The sequence below is a fragment of the Ischnura elegans genome, chromosome 11, assembly GCF_921293095.1.
Source record: "Ischnura elegans chromosome 11, ioIscEleg1.1, whole genome shotgun sequence".
Taxonomy (NCBI): domain Eukaryota; kingdom Metazoa; phylum Arthropoda; class Insecta; order Odonata; family Coenagrionidae; genus Ischnura; species Ischnura elegans.
The window spans coordinates 737,979-752,577 of record NC_060256.1 but is presented as its reverse complement, the minus strand read 5'-3'; the positions used below and the strand labels follow the sequence as shown (position 1 = coordinate 752,577).

General features: G+C 41.2%; 1 protein-coding gene across 1 annotated transcript in view; it reads left to right on the top strand.

Moving 5' to 3' along the window:
* LOC124167687 (follicle-stimulating hormone receptor-like) overlaps positions 1–14,247 on the top strand; it is a 573,602-nt gene extending 559,355 nt beyond the window's left edge. Inside the window, exons 17-18 of the mRNA XM_046545674.1 lie at positions 2,025–2,279; positions 10,578–14,247. Coding sequence (XP_046401630.1) covers positions 2,025–2,279; positions 10,578–10,956 — 634 coding nt within the window. The 3' untranslated portion in view covers positions 10,957–14,247. The remainder of the gene's footprint in view (positions 1–2,024; positions 2,280–10,577) is intronic.
* The last annotated feature ends 352 nt before the right edge of the window (positions 14,248–14,599 follow it).

The following is a 14,599-nucleotide window of genomic DNA, read 5'->3' as shown; positions in this document are numbered from 1 at the left end:
AATTCGGTACCCTGAATGATGTAGCTACGTTGTAGGGAGTTATTCTTCTTCCAGAAATTTATTACGACACAATTTTTAAAATTTAATTCTAACTGCCATGCATCGCACCACGCTTGGATAGCAGCAAGATCATCCGGTAGTTCATCTATATCTTTGATGGAACGGATTTCTCTGTAAACTACAGCGTCGTCTGCAAATAGTCGTAACTTACCGTGTACTACTTCGCCAATGTCGTTTATATACAGAAGGAATAGGAGTGGGCCCATGACACTACCCTGAGGGACGCCAGAAGTGACTCTAACCACATTGGAGATTGCACCGTCTAATACTACTACAGGTACAGAGTAGATGGAAGGAATGCGTGAAGGATCTGTATGACGGAATGAACAGACCAGAGAGATTGACTCTAGAGGAGGAAAGTGCAGTGGAGGACGATAGTCTTGGGCTGGGGATATTAGATTCGGGAATAGAGAGAGCACTTCGTGATATGAAGGCTAGGAAAGCAGTAGGCGTGGACAATATCCCGTGTGAGCTTCTGAAGAATCTAGGGAAGGATAGTAAGAAAAGGTTTTTCGAACTAGTGCGCAGGATCTATGAAGATTGTTGTTGGCCGGAGGATTTCGTGAGACGATTTTAATTCCGCTTCCGAAAAAGAAGAAAGCTGTGGAATGCGGAGATTATAGGACTATCAGCCTAATATCGCATGCGGCGGAAGTGGTCCTGAGGATATTGAACTGACGAATGGAGGCGAGGGCAAACGAATATTTGGGTAATGATAAGTTTGGTTTTATAAAAGGGAAGTAAACTCGCGATGCAATAGCAATAATGAGGTCCCTCGAGGAGAAGAACCTAGAATCTGACCAGGACGTATATGCCTGTTTCGTGGATTTTGAAAAAGCGTTTGATAGGGTGAACTGGGTAAAGTTAATGGATATCCTCTTGAGAATAAGTGTAGATTGGAGGGATATACGACTAATTCGTAATCTATATACGGCCCAGACTGCACAAGTGAGGGTAGTGAACGGAGAATCTGGGTGGGCAAGCATTGGCCGAGGTGTTAGGCAAGGCTGTCCTCTATCGCCGCTGCTTTTTAACGTAAACGGTGAAGAGATGGTAAGGGAAGCGTAAGACGAGTTGGAAGCTTGGGTGAAAGTGGGAGGAATGATGCTGAAATCGCTAAGGTTCGCGGATGATCAGGCGCTGATTAGCCAGTCAGCGAGGGGACTGCAGGCTTTAGTGGATGCGTTATGCGAGCGTTGCGAGGAATATGGGATGAGGATCAATCACAAGAAGACGAAAGTTATGGGGTTTTCTAAAGCACCACGAGCGAGGGATGTCAAACTTAAGATAAAGGTGGGTAGAGAAAAACTTTAGCAGGTTGAGCAGTTCAACTGCTTAGGCAGTACGATAGAGGAAAACGGATACAGTAGTAAGGACATCAGGAAGAGAATAGCATTAGCGAAGGAGGCGTTCATGAGCAGGAAGGAGCTTCTGAGAGGTTCGCTATGTAAGAATTTAAAGAAAAGGTTAGTGAAGAGTTTGATTTGGAGTGTAGCTCTCTACGGTGCGGAAACGTGGACACTGAGGAAAAAAGACGAGAGAAGATTGGAGGCATTCCAGATATGGGTATGGAGAAGAATGGAGAAGGTGAAATGGACGGAGAGGAAAAGGGACGACGAAGTGCTGGATATGGTTGGCGAGGAGAGGCAACTTTTAGATGACATACGGAGGAGACAGAAGTTATGGATGGAGTTAGTGCTTAGCCGTGAGGGAATGTTGAAAATGGTGTTGGAGGATAGAATGTTGGGGAAACGAGGGAGGGGAAGGAAAAGAATAGGATTTTTAGATAGATTGAAAGGGGGTAGGCCTTGCAGTGAATTAAAGAAGGCAGTGCTGGAAGGAAAGGGAGGCTTCCAGATCACTTCTTGAATACTCCATGGAAACTACCTTAATCGGTAGAATACTATAATAATAATAGTAATAATAATAATAATTTTAATGACTGTTTTCTCCTTAACCCGAAGGTCCAACCGGTCGAGAGCCAGTGGCGAGATGACGGTAGCGAAGAGGATGGCTCTGCTCGTTTTCACTGATTTCGCTTGCTGGGCGCCTATCGCGTTCTTCGGTCTCACCGCTGTCGCTGGCATGCCCCTCATTGACGTTACGCGTTCCAAAATCCTGCTTGTCTTCTTCTATCCACTCAACTCCTGCGCCAACCCCTATCTCTACGCCATCCTCACCAAGCAGTACCGAAGGGATCTCTTCATATTGCTCAGCAGGTAACAATAGACTCCTATCGCACATCATTACAAGTTAATTCTAGTTAACGTCATACCTCATCTCTGCATATAGAAGCATGCCTTTCTATTCTGTTAAGGAACGTCTGTAATATAACAGTAATATCATTGTTTATCTTTTCCTCAAAAATTTCCTTCAGGGTAGTAGATTTAAAAAAAACTCTTGGCATCTGGCAGCTAGCATCTTCAGGTAATTTTACTTCATCGGCCTGAAGGTGACAATGGCAACGCAAGGGAAATTAAGCCTTAGGGAAATTGTTAGCGGCCTGGAATGCAAACTTCTCTTGGACGCTACTAACCTCCATAAATGTGTTATAATCTTTTGCTAAAATCTTAGCTATTCTCGCCGAGAAATACTGGAGAGGGACTCCCTATATTGCTAAGCAGATAATCCAGAGGCTCCTAACTCACATCAAATCTGACCGATTCCTCAAGATGCAAGTATTCCTATTCAGCTAAGAATAATATATAGTATACCTATCCTCCATTCTCCTCCATGTCCCTGTGTACCGATTTTTCCTTAAAACCTTTCCTTAGAGGTCATAGAATTAAAGAAAATCGTGTTTCTCGGTTCTCTTGCCACCTGGCATCTTTATGTCAGTATACTTAATTGTCCTGAAGATGCGTCCTGCTACCTAGGCGAAGAGAATCTCTCGATAAATTGAGAAACTTTGCGATTAGCCTGGAAAACTAACTCCTTAGAGATGCCCCTAGACTTCTTAAATATGTTCTACTCTTGACTGAATCCATAGCTCTGCGCTATTCTTAAAAACAATACCGACGTAACCCATTCATTTTGCGGAACAGGTAACGAGAGACTCCTAACTCACGTCGTACTGATCGCCTTCTATAGATGCGCGCCATCCTATTTTGTGAAGGATTATCTACAGTGTTCCCCCTGTAAATCTTTTAACTGAATATTTCCCTATAAACTGTATAACTGTATAGCTTGTTCTCTTGCACTTGACAACTGCCCTCCAAGAGTCAGTTAACTCCACCGGCCTAAAACGTGTCTGCTGCAACCTGAAGCGAAACCAATGCCTCGAGAAATGGAAAAACCCCGCCCTTTGCCTGGAGTACTCAAACTTACTTTAAATGTTCAAACTTCGCTACAAATCTCTTATACCTACCTTCTTCAATATTTTATACAAATATATGGATTGTGCAAACTCCTACTTTCTTATCTTCTTCTCCTAGAAGCACCAGAAGGTAAAGGGTAATAATACCATACCGAAATATCATATTTTCATATGGCTCAGCAGGAAAGTTAGCAATGCAAGAATGTGTCCCCGGAAATTATCTTCTTCGCATGATTTTCTTCCCATTCTCTTTGCAAATTTACTCAAAGCTGTCCCTCCTCCTCTCATTGTACATTTTCCGAGTGTGTCTCCTTAAAAATACCAGTTTTCTGATGGACTTTGTCATCATGGCATATTTCTACGCTTGTCAGTTCGTCAAAAATAAAGTTTCGTCAAATTTTGTTCTGGTATGGTAAAGAGTTCTTGGGATCGCCACCGGGTCAGGAACTCCATATCTGCCAACGTTTCGATGTCCGACTCGGTCATCGTCCTCAGGGCTGTGAATGTCGAGTGAGAATTTGACTTGCTTATATACAATCACTCTGGTGGTCAGGTGACTGCTGATTGGCTGTCGTCAGCGGCATGCTCAGCGGCGGCTGATTGGTGGTTTTGCCTAGCCTTTTGTATAGTCTTGAGCACAAGTTTCCAGGTGCTGCTCAGAGCATATCCGGAGTCTCTATTGATGGTATTCTTAGACAGTCTAATTTCAATAGACTCTTTAATGAGTCGATCCCAAAAGCCATTGGATCGGCAGAGCATCTTGGTGTCGTCACACTTAACAGTATTTTTGCATTCCATCCAATGCTCTGCGATGGCTGACTTTTCGGGCTGTCCTAGGCGGAGGTGGCGCTTATGTTCTTTGTCTGACCACCAGAGTGATTGTATATAAGCAAGTCAAATTCTCACTCGACATTCACAGCCCTGAGGACGATGACCGAGTCGGAAATCGAAACGTTGGCAGATATGGAGTTCCAGACCCGGTGGCGATCCCGAGAACTCTTTACCAAGTCCATTCGCCGGGAAAGCACGAAATCTTTCTTTGTTCTGGTATCTTTATGTAATTCGGTCTCTCCGGTCTTATGATGTTCGTTAAAATGCAGTTGAAAATTCCAGGCCTGCAATAGCCGCAAAGCTTGCTTTCCAAAGCATCTACCTGATTGCTAATTTTAGAGATCATTACCATTCATTATTGAAAAACTATCGAGCTAATCACAGTATTCCAACGGAGAGGTTCATTTGAAGGTCAGTGGCTCATAATGACTGTGATTTTCCTGCCAATTCCTTAGTATAGCGCCTACCAGTAAAAATAAAGAAGATTTAATTATGTGATCCAAGATAGCATTTTGCTTTCTTCTTCTACTTCTGCCCAGCAATAGCATCGTGTTCTTTGCCTTGTATTAAGTACCTTTTGTGCCTAATTCAACGGTTCTTTTGTCTGTTAAAAATTGTTATTCACCTATTTTCTCGCCATGACTACATATTTTATTTCCAGTATAGTGTCAATATTATCTTTAATAGGTATTAAAATTGAAGGGTGCATGGTTAACCAAATTTACGTCGGTATCACGAATTTTACATGGCATTACGTCTTTGCACGAAGACGTTGACTCTCGCATTGCTTAGTTTTCTATAATTGTCAGATTATGTACTGAACGTCAATGCCTCACTTTTTTGCCTTCTTGATGTTATGCATCTCGCATAGTTGAACAGAAGCTTTAATTAAGAGCAATATTTGCAGCACTTTGGGAAAAACAGCAATCGATAACTTTCTGTCAGGAAAACATCTTTATTTCCTTTTGAATAAGTGCCCAGTTCTGAACTAGATACGCCCCGGAAAACTCGAACTGATAGCGTAATCTGCTACGATTGGGAATCATGAAAGGTTAAATGATGAATCAGTGTCGACTTGTCTTTGAACATCTAATTTGAAACATTTATTTTGCGTGAATTTTCTACTGAACGAATATCCGCCACTATCCTGGTGTTAGCCTCCAACTAACCTCCTTTCCTGGATGAATACCTGACTATTCCGTTCTATAGTTTCTTCAATAGTTTCCTCTTCGTCGTATTATATACCATAGTTAATATTTCATTGCATTCTCTCTAGTTATGCCGTAAGTATGTTCTTAATTCATTATTTCTTTGAGTTTTGTTGAGTTGATATTGAATCTTCTTCTCAGCATCTTATTTTTTGTTTTTTGTAATTTCCTCGTAAATAGTGAACATAATTCAATAAACTGCCGTAAATATGGTTTCTTGCATAAATATTTTACCCTACAACGACATTTGAACTTCAATATTTGGAATGCATGTGTCGTTCATGGCCTGCCGCCATTATTTAAAAACCTCCCTGGAGGAAGAACATCTCAAGTTCTCTGGTGGGGAATGTGACCTTATTATTATTCTTCACAAAACCTGTTGGATATTGTGTTGAAAATATTCGAAGAGAACGCGAGTATTTGGAGCCCTTGATTCCGTTTTCAAGAGCCAATTTAAGAACGTATTTTGTTTTTCCCCAATTATCTTCCAAAGCCATCTAAAATTTTCTTAAATTTTGCTTTTTGCGATTGGGTTTGCTGAATTACTTGAACTTATTTCATCGAGGAAACTAATACTACAAGTATCTTCAAGATCATTTTAGACAGTTCTCATGGTTCTCCCGACCCATCGATTCTTCCTCATCTTATCCTCGTTCTCTTGTGACTCTTCTCTCTCGTGGATTCTGGATTTTTTTGTTTTCGGGATCCGCCCGTTTTCGGCCTGGAATTTGGAACGAGTATGGCGACGCAAGCAGCGCTCCGGGCGCAGCATTGCCAGATCTCCGGGTTCGCGCAGTTGCTCCACCGGAGTTACGGGCGTATAGGAAGCTGTCTGTTTCGGCTCCACATGAAATGGCAACGGTGGAGCAGGGGCCAATAGCAGTTCAACTCTGGATCGCAAGTTTGGTGATCCGACATCCTCCACAGGTTGGAAAACTTTTTGAATAAATTCTACTAAACAATTTCTGACTCGTGTGATCTGCTACGTATATCTCACATCAACTAAACTACTCTTGTACCAAACGCAAAAATAGATTGGCAACTGCAGTTGACTAGGTGGATTAATGTAGGAAAAAATACGCCCATTTTTTGGGAAAAAAGTTTATTGGTCCTATGTGATAAGTGTTCGTTTGTTCCATGGACACCTTTGAGAACATCTTACATATCGAAATACCGTCTCACATCACAATACATTTTTATAATGCTAACATTTTAAACAAGCGTATAAAATTCTTTGCCATAATTTACAACGAAGACATCTGAACACAAACACTGTATTGAAAATGATGGAATCTGAAATTATCTACAATATGTAAAATATCGTATAAATTAGCAATTCCACATGATTAAAGTTAGTTTGCTTATTTTTCTTCTTATTTTATGTACTACATATTTTAATACGATCTGAAAATTAGCAGCCTCTTTACATTTTGGTGCAGATCGTAAATGGGTGAAAATGTGAAATGATCATAAAATTTTGAAGCTTAATGGCTATAGATTGTGCTTTAGAGACTCATATAGGGTTTCATAAAATCTGCTCATAGCGTAGCACGGTATGAGGTGAGGAGAGTGGGCATATTTGTTGGGGAAAGGATTAAGGTTTTTATTCGTTACCTATGCGAGAATACAATGGAAAGAATATAAATTACGCCTGGGGAACCTTTCGTATTTTTGGTCCATTTTAGAGAGATTGGTACCATTGAAATTTCAGCACAATCCAATCTGCATCTAAACGAGAGGTAACTCTAGGATGTTTGATCGGAAATGAGTAGATTCTCTCAGCACCTACGATAGTAATTGTAACAGTATTTAAGGTCTTTACAAATTGATGATTTCCAATGCCTAGCTTGATTTATCGTTCACATAACATATCCCTTCGATAGTTGTATGTATTAATCTTTTCGAAAGAATTTTCTCTTTCTGTACATCCCCACAAACCATCATTCGATAGCTGCTTACATTATGGAGAGTTTCCGCAAGATAAATTGTACCTAAATGTTAAACAGCGCATTCAGCTTCTTTTGTACACTTCGGGACAGTTACACTTTGCTGCACTTAAGCAGATACATAATTATCAGAATTATTCCGTGAATATACCAGGGACGTTTATTCAACCTCCGATGGGTCATTAATAGAAGATGAAGTGATCGATTAAAATTATTTCATAGCTAAATGTTGAGCACACTTGTGGTGTCCTTTTGAAATAATCGCCTCGGCGATTGAGGAATTGGTCGTGCCTGTGGACAAGATTTACCATGAGTACCTTCTTCATAGGATGTTGCCGCCAATGACTTCCTACGAATTTTTCCTTTGCCCTAGGCTCATCGTCCGGTTGAAAGCGCTTCCCTCCAAGCCATTTCTTATTTCAGTGTAAATATGGAAGTCATACGTCACTATGTTGACATTGCACGGCGTGTGGTCGCAAATGTCCCATTGAAATTGCTCAAGGAGCAGTTGGGCTGCATCAGCGCTGAGATGACGGGCGTTGTCACGGATAAAAACACTTCCAGAAGTCAGCATGTCTCTTCTTTTGTTTTGAATGGCAATGTTTCACACCCTGGCAACAGTGCATAAAAAATTCTCTTCTATTGGCATTAAGGTGAAGATATGTCAATGCTGAAGCCATTCGGCGATTTTTCTGACTGTCTCTCCACAGTGCACACTTGGCGGGAGAATCAATTGAGGCAGTGTAGCTAATAAGATTGGCACTTACCTTAAACTAACCACTTACGGGCAAAAATGACTTGAGGGTGTGGTGCAGAGAACGCGATATTGCCTTACCTGCGCAGTCCCCTCCTGCCGCTTGCATGGTGTGTTTTATGAGCGATCGGAGATTGAAAAAAACCGCCCTCGTAGCTTATAATGGGATCCATGGGAGTGTGAATACCTTCCGTAATTGAAGAAAAGAGTGGAAAGAAAATTGCAAATCTGCAAATTCTGGAGTTGCCAATTCAAGAATTTTTTCGAAGTAATTTTTGTGTACTGAACCTAAAACAATTGATATAGTAGACATGGATTTGAAATGTAACAAAAAAGCTATTGTAGGACAAAAATTCATTTTTAACCCTTTCGAGACGGCGGAGTTTTCGTTTTAGCATGACTACTGTACTGAGCCCCAAGAGACTCTTCTTTCTCGTGGTACGGAGCATTTTTGAGGGCATTCGTTAAGAAGGGTCTCGCTGAACCTTTTTCGACCCCTCCACGCTGGGACTCCGCATTATCTCGGACTCCGAGAGTAGTTGTGCTCCCTCCTTTCCGGGTTTACGACCATACCCGCGGCATTGGTTCGCGGTCAACTTATGTATTGCTTATATGTATTTAGCAAATGGATAATTGTTGCTTGCACGTAAATTACAGACTTTGAATTGAATTCCTCATTTTTATTTGAGCATTGTCAAATTTTAAACGAAGTTCTAAGGCCATTATTGAAGCATTTAACGCAGCAACAATTTCCATGTTGATGTTTATACATAACTCGAGATATAAGTTAATATTTGTCGTAGAATTTCGTTTAAAAATTGTAAACGCTGCTCAAAAGACAAGTAATTCAATTCTTAGTGTATATTTCTTGAGAAATGAACAATTATTTATTTCGAAAATTGACTGTATAAACAATTGAATGACCGATGTCCCGTACCGCTGAGAGGGGTTCTAAAAGACGAAGGGTCCGGATACCTGCTCCCGGATTCCGAGGGTTAATCCTAAACCCCGAAGCTTTGGGTCCCGAGACAAAGACGTCGTAAACCCACGACCGGTCGTGGGTTTACGACGGGTATTTTCCAGAACGAATGTATTCACTAAATCGATATTTTATTATGCCTGATGATAGCATAAGATGCAGAAACCCGTGTCGTGCTATTTAAAATAAAGTGTGGAATAGAACAAAGTGATTTATTTTATTTTATCATGAAGCAGTTCCACAAAGTAACGCATGAGACCGTGTCTCATATGTTATATTATCGTTTTGGCTATATTATGATATGTATGTCATTTCCAACTCACGACATGTGTGCATAATTTTTGACTTACAACCAAACCAACCAACAATTCCGAACATATCCTGTTCGTTATTCGAGGAGTAGCTGAATTGGTCAACTACAACCGCGAAATAATAATGAAAATGTATATGAAATTCTGAGAGTGGGTAAAAAGTGATATTGATATAATTCTCTTCGCCTTCACGAATGGGAACGCATTTATAATTTGAGCAGAGGAGAAGCAATTAAAGAGGAAACGTGCTCGGAATTAGCTCAGTGGTGAGGAAGAATGTGTCTATAGCGTCAAGTATTTTTGTATCTTCACGTAAGTATATGAGTGATACGAGCGATGCTTTTCCCGTTTGAGCGCATCTTTGACCCAAGATACAAATTTAACAAAGTAACCTCTTTGATTTAGGAGAACACACAAACCATTGTCTCGATTGAGTTCTGTTCTCGGAGATTTAACCCGATAAGTAATAGGCTGCCTTAATATCCGGTGGCCCAAATGACCGTAATCTGCTGTGTTTTCTTTGGGTGAGCAGATATTTGCACCTGAATATGATTTTTCTTTCACATTAATTGTCATGGGAACAAATATCTGGACCAGGAATGGAATATCTGGACCAGGACCTTTAGGTTTCCGGGCCTCTGAGCAGATCGTTACGCTAAACAGGTTCGTTAATTCTCATGGCAATTTTTCCGAGGTTCATGGTGCTAGATTTTACGTCTTTGCGGTCCATCCAAGATAGCAATGTAAGGGAATATAGGCTTTCAAGAAAGCATCACTGAAGGCGAACCCCATTCCAGAGCTCACGCCGTTTTTGGCGGTACATGTGGTACATTTCAAGGCGGCGTCGTTGAAATTCTCATAAATTGCCATTTAGAAAAAATCCCTGGACTGAGAATCAAACCATGGACCTTAGGCTAAAATTATCATGGTAATTAACAAACCTAGATTGCATAGTGGTTTCCACAGTGGTGTGGAAAGCCATAAGTCCGTGGTTTTATAACCGTTTCAGGGCATTTTTTCAAATTACTTGAAATACGAATTTCAGTATTGTTCACGTGGCAGGCTTGTTATTTACGAAATGATATATGATGCTAAATATAGGTGTAACTGAGTAAGGTAATGTCCTTATCCTCAAAAATGTTTCTTTTCTCGCAAAATCCCCAATCGGGCAGGTACGGCATGTGCAAGCGGACAGCCCAGAGGCACAAGATGGCGTCTGGTCTCTTGGACGACCCCGCCGCGGCGGCGGCCAGCGGCTCAGTCCGCCGTGGGGCCCTCCGGGGCCCTACAGGGGCATCCTTCGACGCCGAAGACCTCCAGCAGGGGGCCGGCAGCATCCTGCAGGGTGAAGAGGCCAAGGGAGGAGACCCCAGCGCCGCCGACACCAGCCTCCTCTCCTTAGAGGTGCGGGTCTTGCCTGGTCGCGCGCTCTCCTTGCCAGTGACCTTGGCGGAGAACGGCATTCGGATGAGCGGGGAAGCAGAGCGGAGGGCCACGGCTACCGTTGCGGTGGATGGGATCAAATACGGAACTCGCGAGGTGTACCTGTGATGCGTTGTTCCGGTGCGGTGGGAATGGCCACGTGCATTATCTGCCTGCGTCGATGGAAAAAGTAGATCTTGTGCAATGGTGAGACTTTCAAATCGTCTCGTCGAGCAACATTGGCCGCATACCACGGTTTTGAACTGCCTCTAGTCAGTGAAAGATGCTCAGGAATGTAGCGATTAAAATCACTACGAAAAATGACTGAGCGTCCAGACTAATCGGGAGTATGAATAGCGGCCCCATATGTGCGCAAATCTCAATTAGGGGTACTCAGTTCTCCTGACATCCATTGGGTGTCACATAAAGTGCCGGTCTCAGGGATTCATCGGTACCGTATAGAACCCGATTGTCGGCGGAGAGAGGAAGACCAACCACTATCAACTATCGACTATCTTGGAAGCTCTCGAAGGGTACCAAAATCTCAGCGTCCTTGCCACATGAAACTTAAAAGACTTCTAAGACTCTTGGTTAGCGAATAAGCTCATCCCATACTAATTGTAAGTCACGAGCTTGTGAATTTAGCAGGTTTACATTTAAGTTATGATTTTTCATAATGCGGCGTCGCGTTGTAAGGTTTCTGGTACTTGGACCATACTTGAGATTTGTTGGCTCCGTTGGTTTGGCTATTTGGGTGAAGAAATAAAGAGCGCTTCAGCGGTAGTTGGTTGCTGAGAGGTCTTTTTAGTGAATTTATTTCATATTCTGAAAGCCTCAGACCGATATTTACCTCTGCGCCATGGGATCAGCTGAAATTTTTCCTTTTTTCCACTACTGATGAATTTTAATCCCTTCGAGACAGAGTTTTTGCGATGCATATGTTGAAATCGACAAACGTTGTTCCGCAAATATTTTGGCTACACTGTGTGACATATTGCCTGCTCTTCTTATGCCCTTCCCGCCTCCATTAGTGTGATATTTGTGTATTCGCCATTTTTTTAACTCACCGAATTTGGTTCCTCTTAATATCTCGGTTTTGATGATACATTTTAAAATTTAGCTCTTAATTTGGTCCCACGTAGTTTCATGTACCACACACTTTTGAATTAGAGGCATGCCTAAAGAAGGTGCCAGGATATTAACTTTTTACGTAGGGTATGGTTTTACGATTTTGGATTTGCGCTAACAGTACAATGGCTATGTTCTTTAAGATGTTTTTATGTTCTGAGTAGCCATTTCAGTCAATATAGGTCCAAGTTACGCTGGTGACTGCAGGGATATCTTATTGCATAGGTTTTCTTTGCCATTGTCTTAATGGAATATCCAAAACATTACTCAATCAAACCCAAATCGATCTGACCCACAAGCAAACTGATCTGAAGTTAAATACTTGATTATTAATGAAAGTCATGAAAGTCATCGAGATCCCCAACCCAAGTCAGATTGGTCTGGAATTTCTCTGGTGAATCGACGTAAATCACGGGGTTTAAAACAATTTGGAATTCCTTGATCGAATTACTCAGATCACCTCAGTACGATCTGAAAAAAATCGATGCTAAGCAACCGATCATACTGATCTAAATTTGTGTACCGGTAATCATGAATTTTATGTATGGACCCCTCAAGAAATCAAACGGGGTATTTTGGATGATTCATCTCTATAGTACCAGTGCCCGTCGTTTTCATGTCGATTTGATGATTTTTTCCCCTTGTTAGACGAAAGAATAACGACTCGCGCACTGCTCAGGCCGAACTGCCTTGATGGCTCAGATACCTGAAGCTGCTTTTGGGAGGCGGAACGATTAGGCTCTATTCTACAATAGGTCTGACCCCACTGATATTACCATCCATGCCATGCTAGAAAGATACATAAGGATTGGTAAACAAGGGGGTTCGCTCCTGAAACTAAGAAAAAGTTGGCCATAGGATCTGTATCACTTCAGTTACCTACTTCCCCGTGCTTCACAGAAGTCCTAATACCTCTATGTGGCCATTATTTGTTATGACCTTTCTTGTCAATCCTAGTTTTCTTTGTCAAGTCATAGTGAATATTATATTCGGCGATTCAGGTGATTATGAGTTGCCAAACTGTTACCATTTACAAAGTTACTCAAGCACTCTACGTCCCAGGCACTTGAGCTTCACCTCCCACTATCAGTGTGGCCCGTTTTAATACTCTTGCACTCGAATATCAAGATTTTCAGCAACCGACAAAACCCTCCAAGACGGAAACGGAGCCGCGTGGCATTCATTTATTGTTTTTCCCTTAGCTTTACAATGTTTCAATGCATGAAAGGGTTAAATGTATGCAGTCGTTTTTGGCATTATTCGTAGGCGTTTCACAAATGATGACTGCGAATTTTGTCGAGATAATGTAGGTAGTGAAAACAGTTGTCAGGTGTGACCGACCTTTTTTTTGCTCATTTTTACGACCTGAACTCTTATGCATTTTCGTTTCATTTATTGGACGCTCAATTTTTTCCTGCATATTTGACATCGTAAATGTGGAAAACTGGCTGAAGGATATTTTCGGCTGATGAATTGAGTTTACATCATTTGCCATGAGATGCTTAAGCAACGCATTATGACGTTGCTAGTGAATGGTCTTATTTTACTCTGTTTATGAAGAGGACACTACAGTACTCATCTCTTGGGGCAGCGATGGTGCGAACAGTATGTTTTTACATCATCAATCGTCAAGGAATCGAAATAATTGTGATGGTGTGGATGATTGCTTTACTAGAGTGAGTGAAAGGGTTACTGTGGTTGGTTAAACTAACAGCTGAGGATGAACATTTGAAATATACTGGCTAGCCACATACATTGGTGTTTTGAAATAATGTGCTAATTTTGAGGAATTTGGTGAACTAAGATTTGGTGAAATTTTGAAGGGAAAATAGCCAACATATGCGCTATTGTCTGGAGTGAGAATGTAAATCTGTGTTTTTTGTTGAACACCTCACGCAAAGTAGCCTACCTAATTGTATTTTGATTGCACTTAAAGAGGTAGAAGTGGGTTAACGGGTGTACCAAGGTTCCAGACTACTTTTACCTCATCTGTGGCACTTTATCGTATTTTTCCTTAGGCAAAAGAGAGAAGATAACTATTTTAAATCCTATATGGTGTGTATTCTATCATACTAGTTTTCGCGTTGCCATTCCTTTCGCTCCTAGGCGTTGCTCTCGTTATATTGTTTTTATCATTTATGGACACCGAAGCTGGAGTCGACGACTAATTGTGATAATCGACAGATGTCGAAGAGATTTCTAATGCGTGTGAATGTAAATGTAAACGGTAAAAAAGTTAAATTATCCCTGATATTTAGTATCTAAGTTTGTTTGCCACATCTCTCCTAAATCTGATCAGAAGAAAAAATAGTGATATGTACCTGACGTTAGGAGGAAAAGTAGTGCCAGTTTCAGACGCTGTATTCAAAGTAAATGAAAGGACATCAAAGAAGGCCTTACAATATGGCAAAATCTCTGTGATGTGAATATTTTTGTTTTCGAAAAAAACAGTATTCTTCGATGAGTCCTAGAGATATTTCAATAAATGTGAAGTTTTGCTATCAAATTATCATGTGTGCCTCCTTTATCTTCCTCAGCATCAGTCACTTCATTTTTGCTATTTTGTATTATTCCATGAATGATTGTTTGAGAAAGACATGAGTTTCACCCTCCCCATAAATGAAAATGACAGTTGATTTGAAAG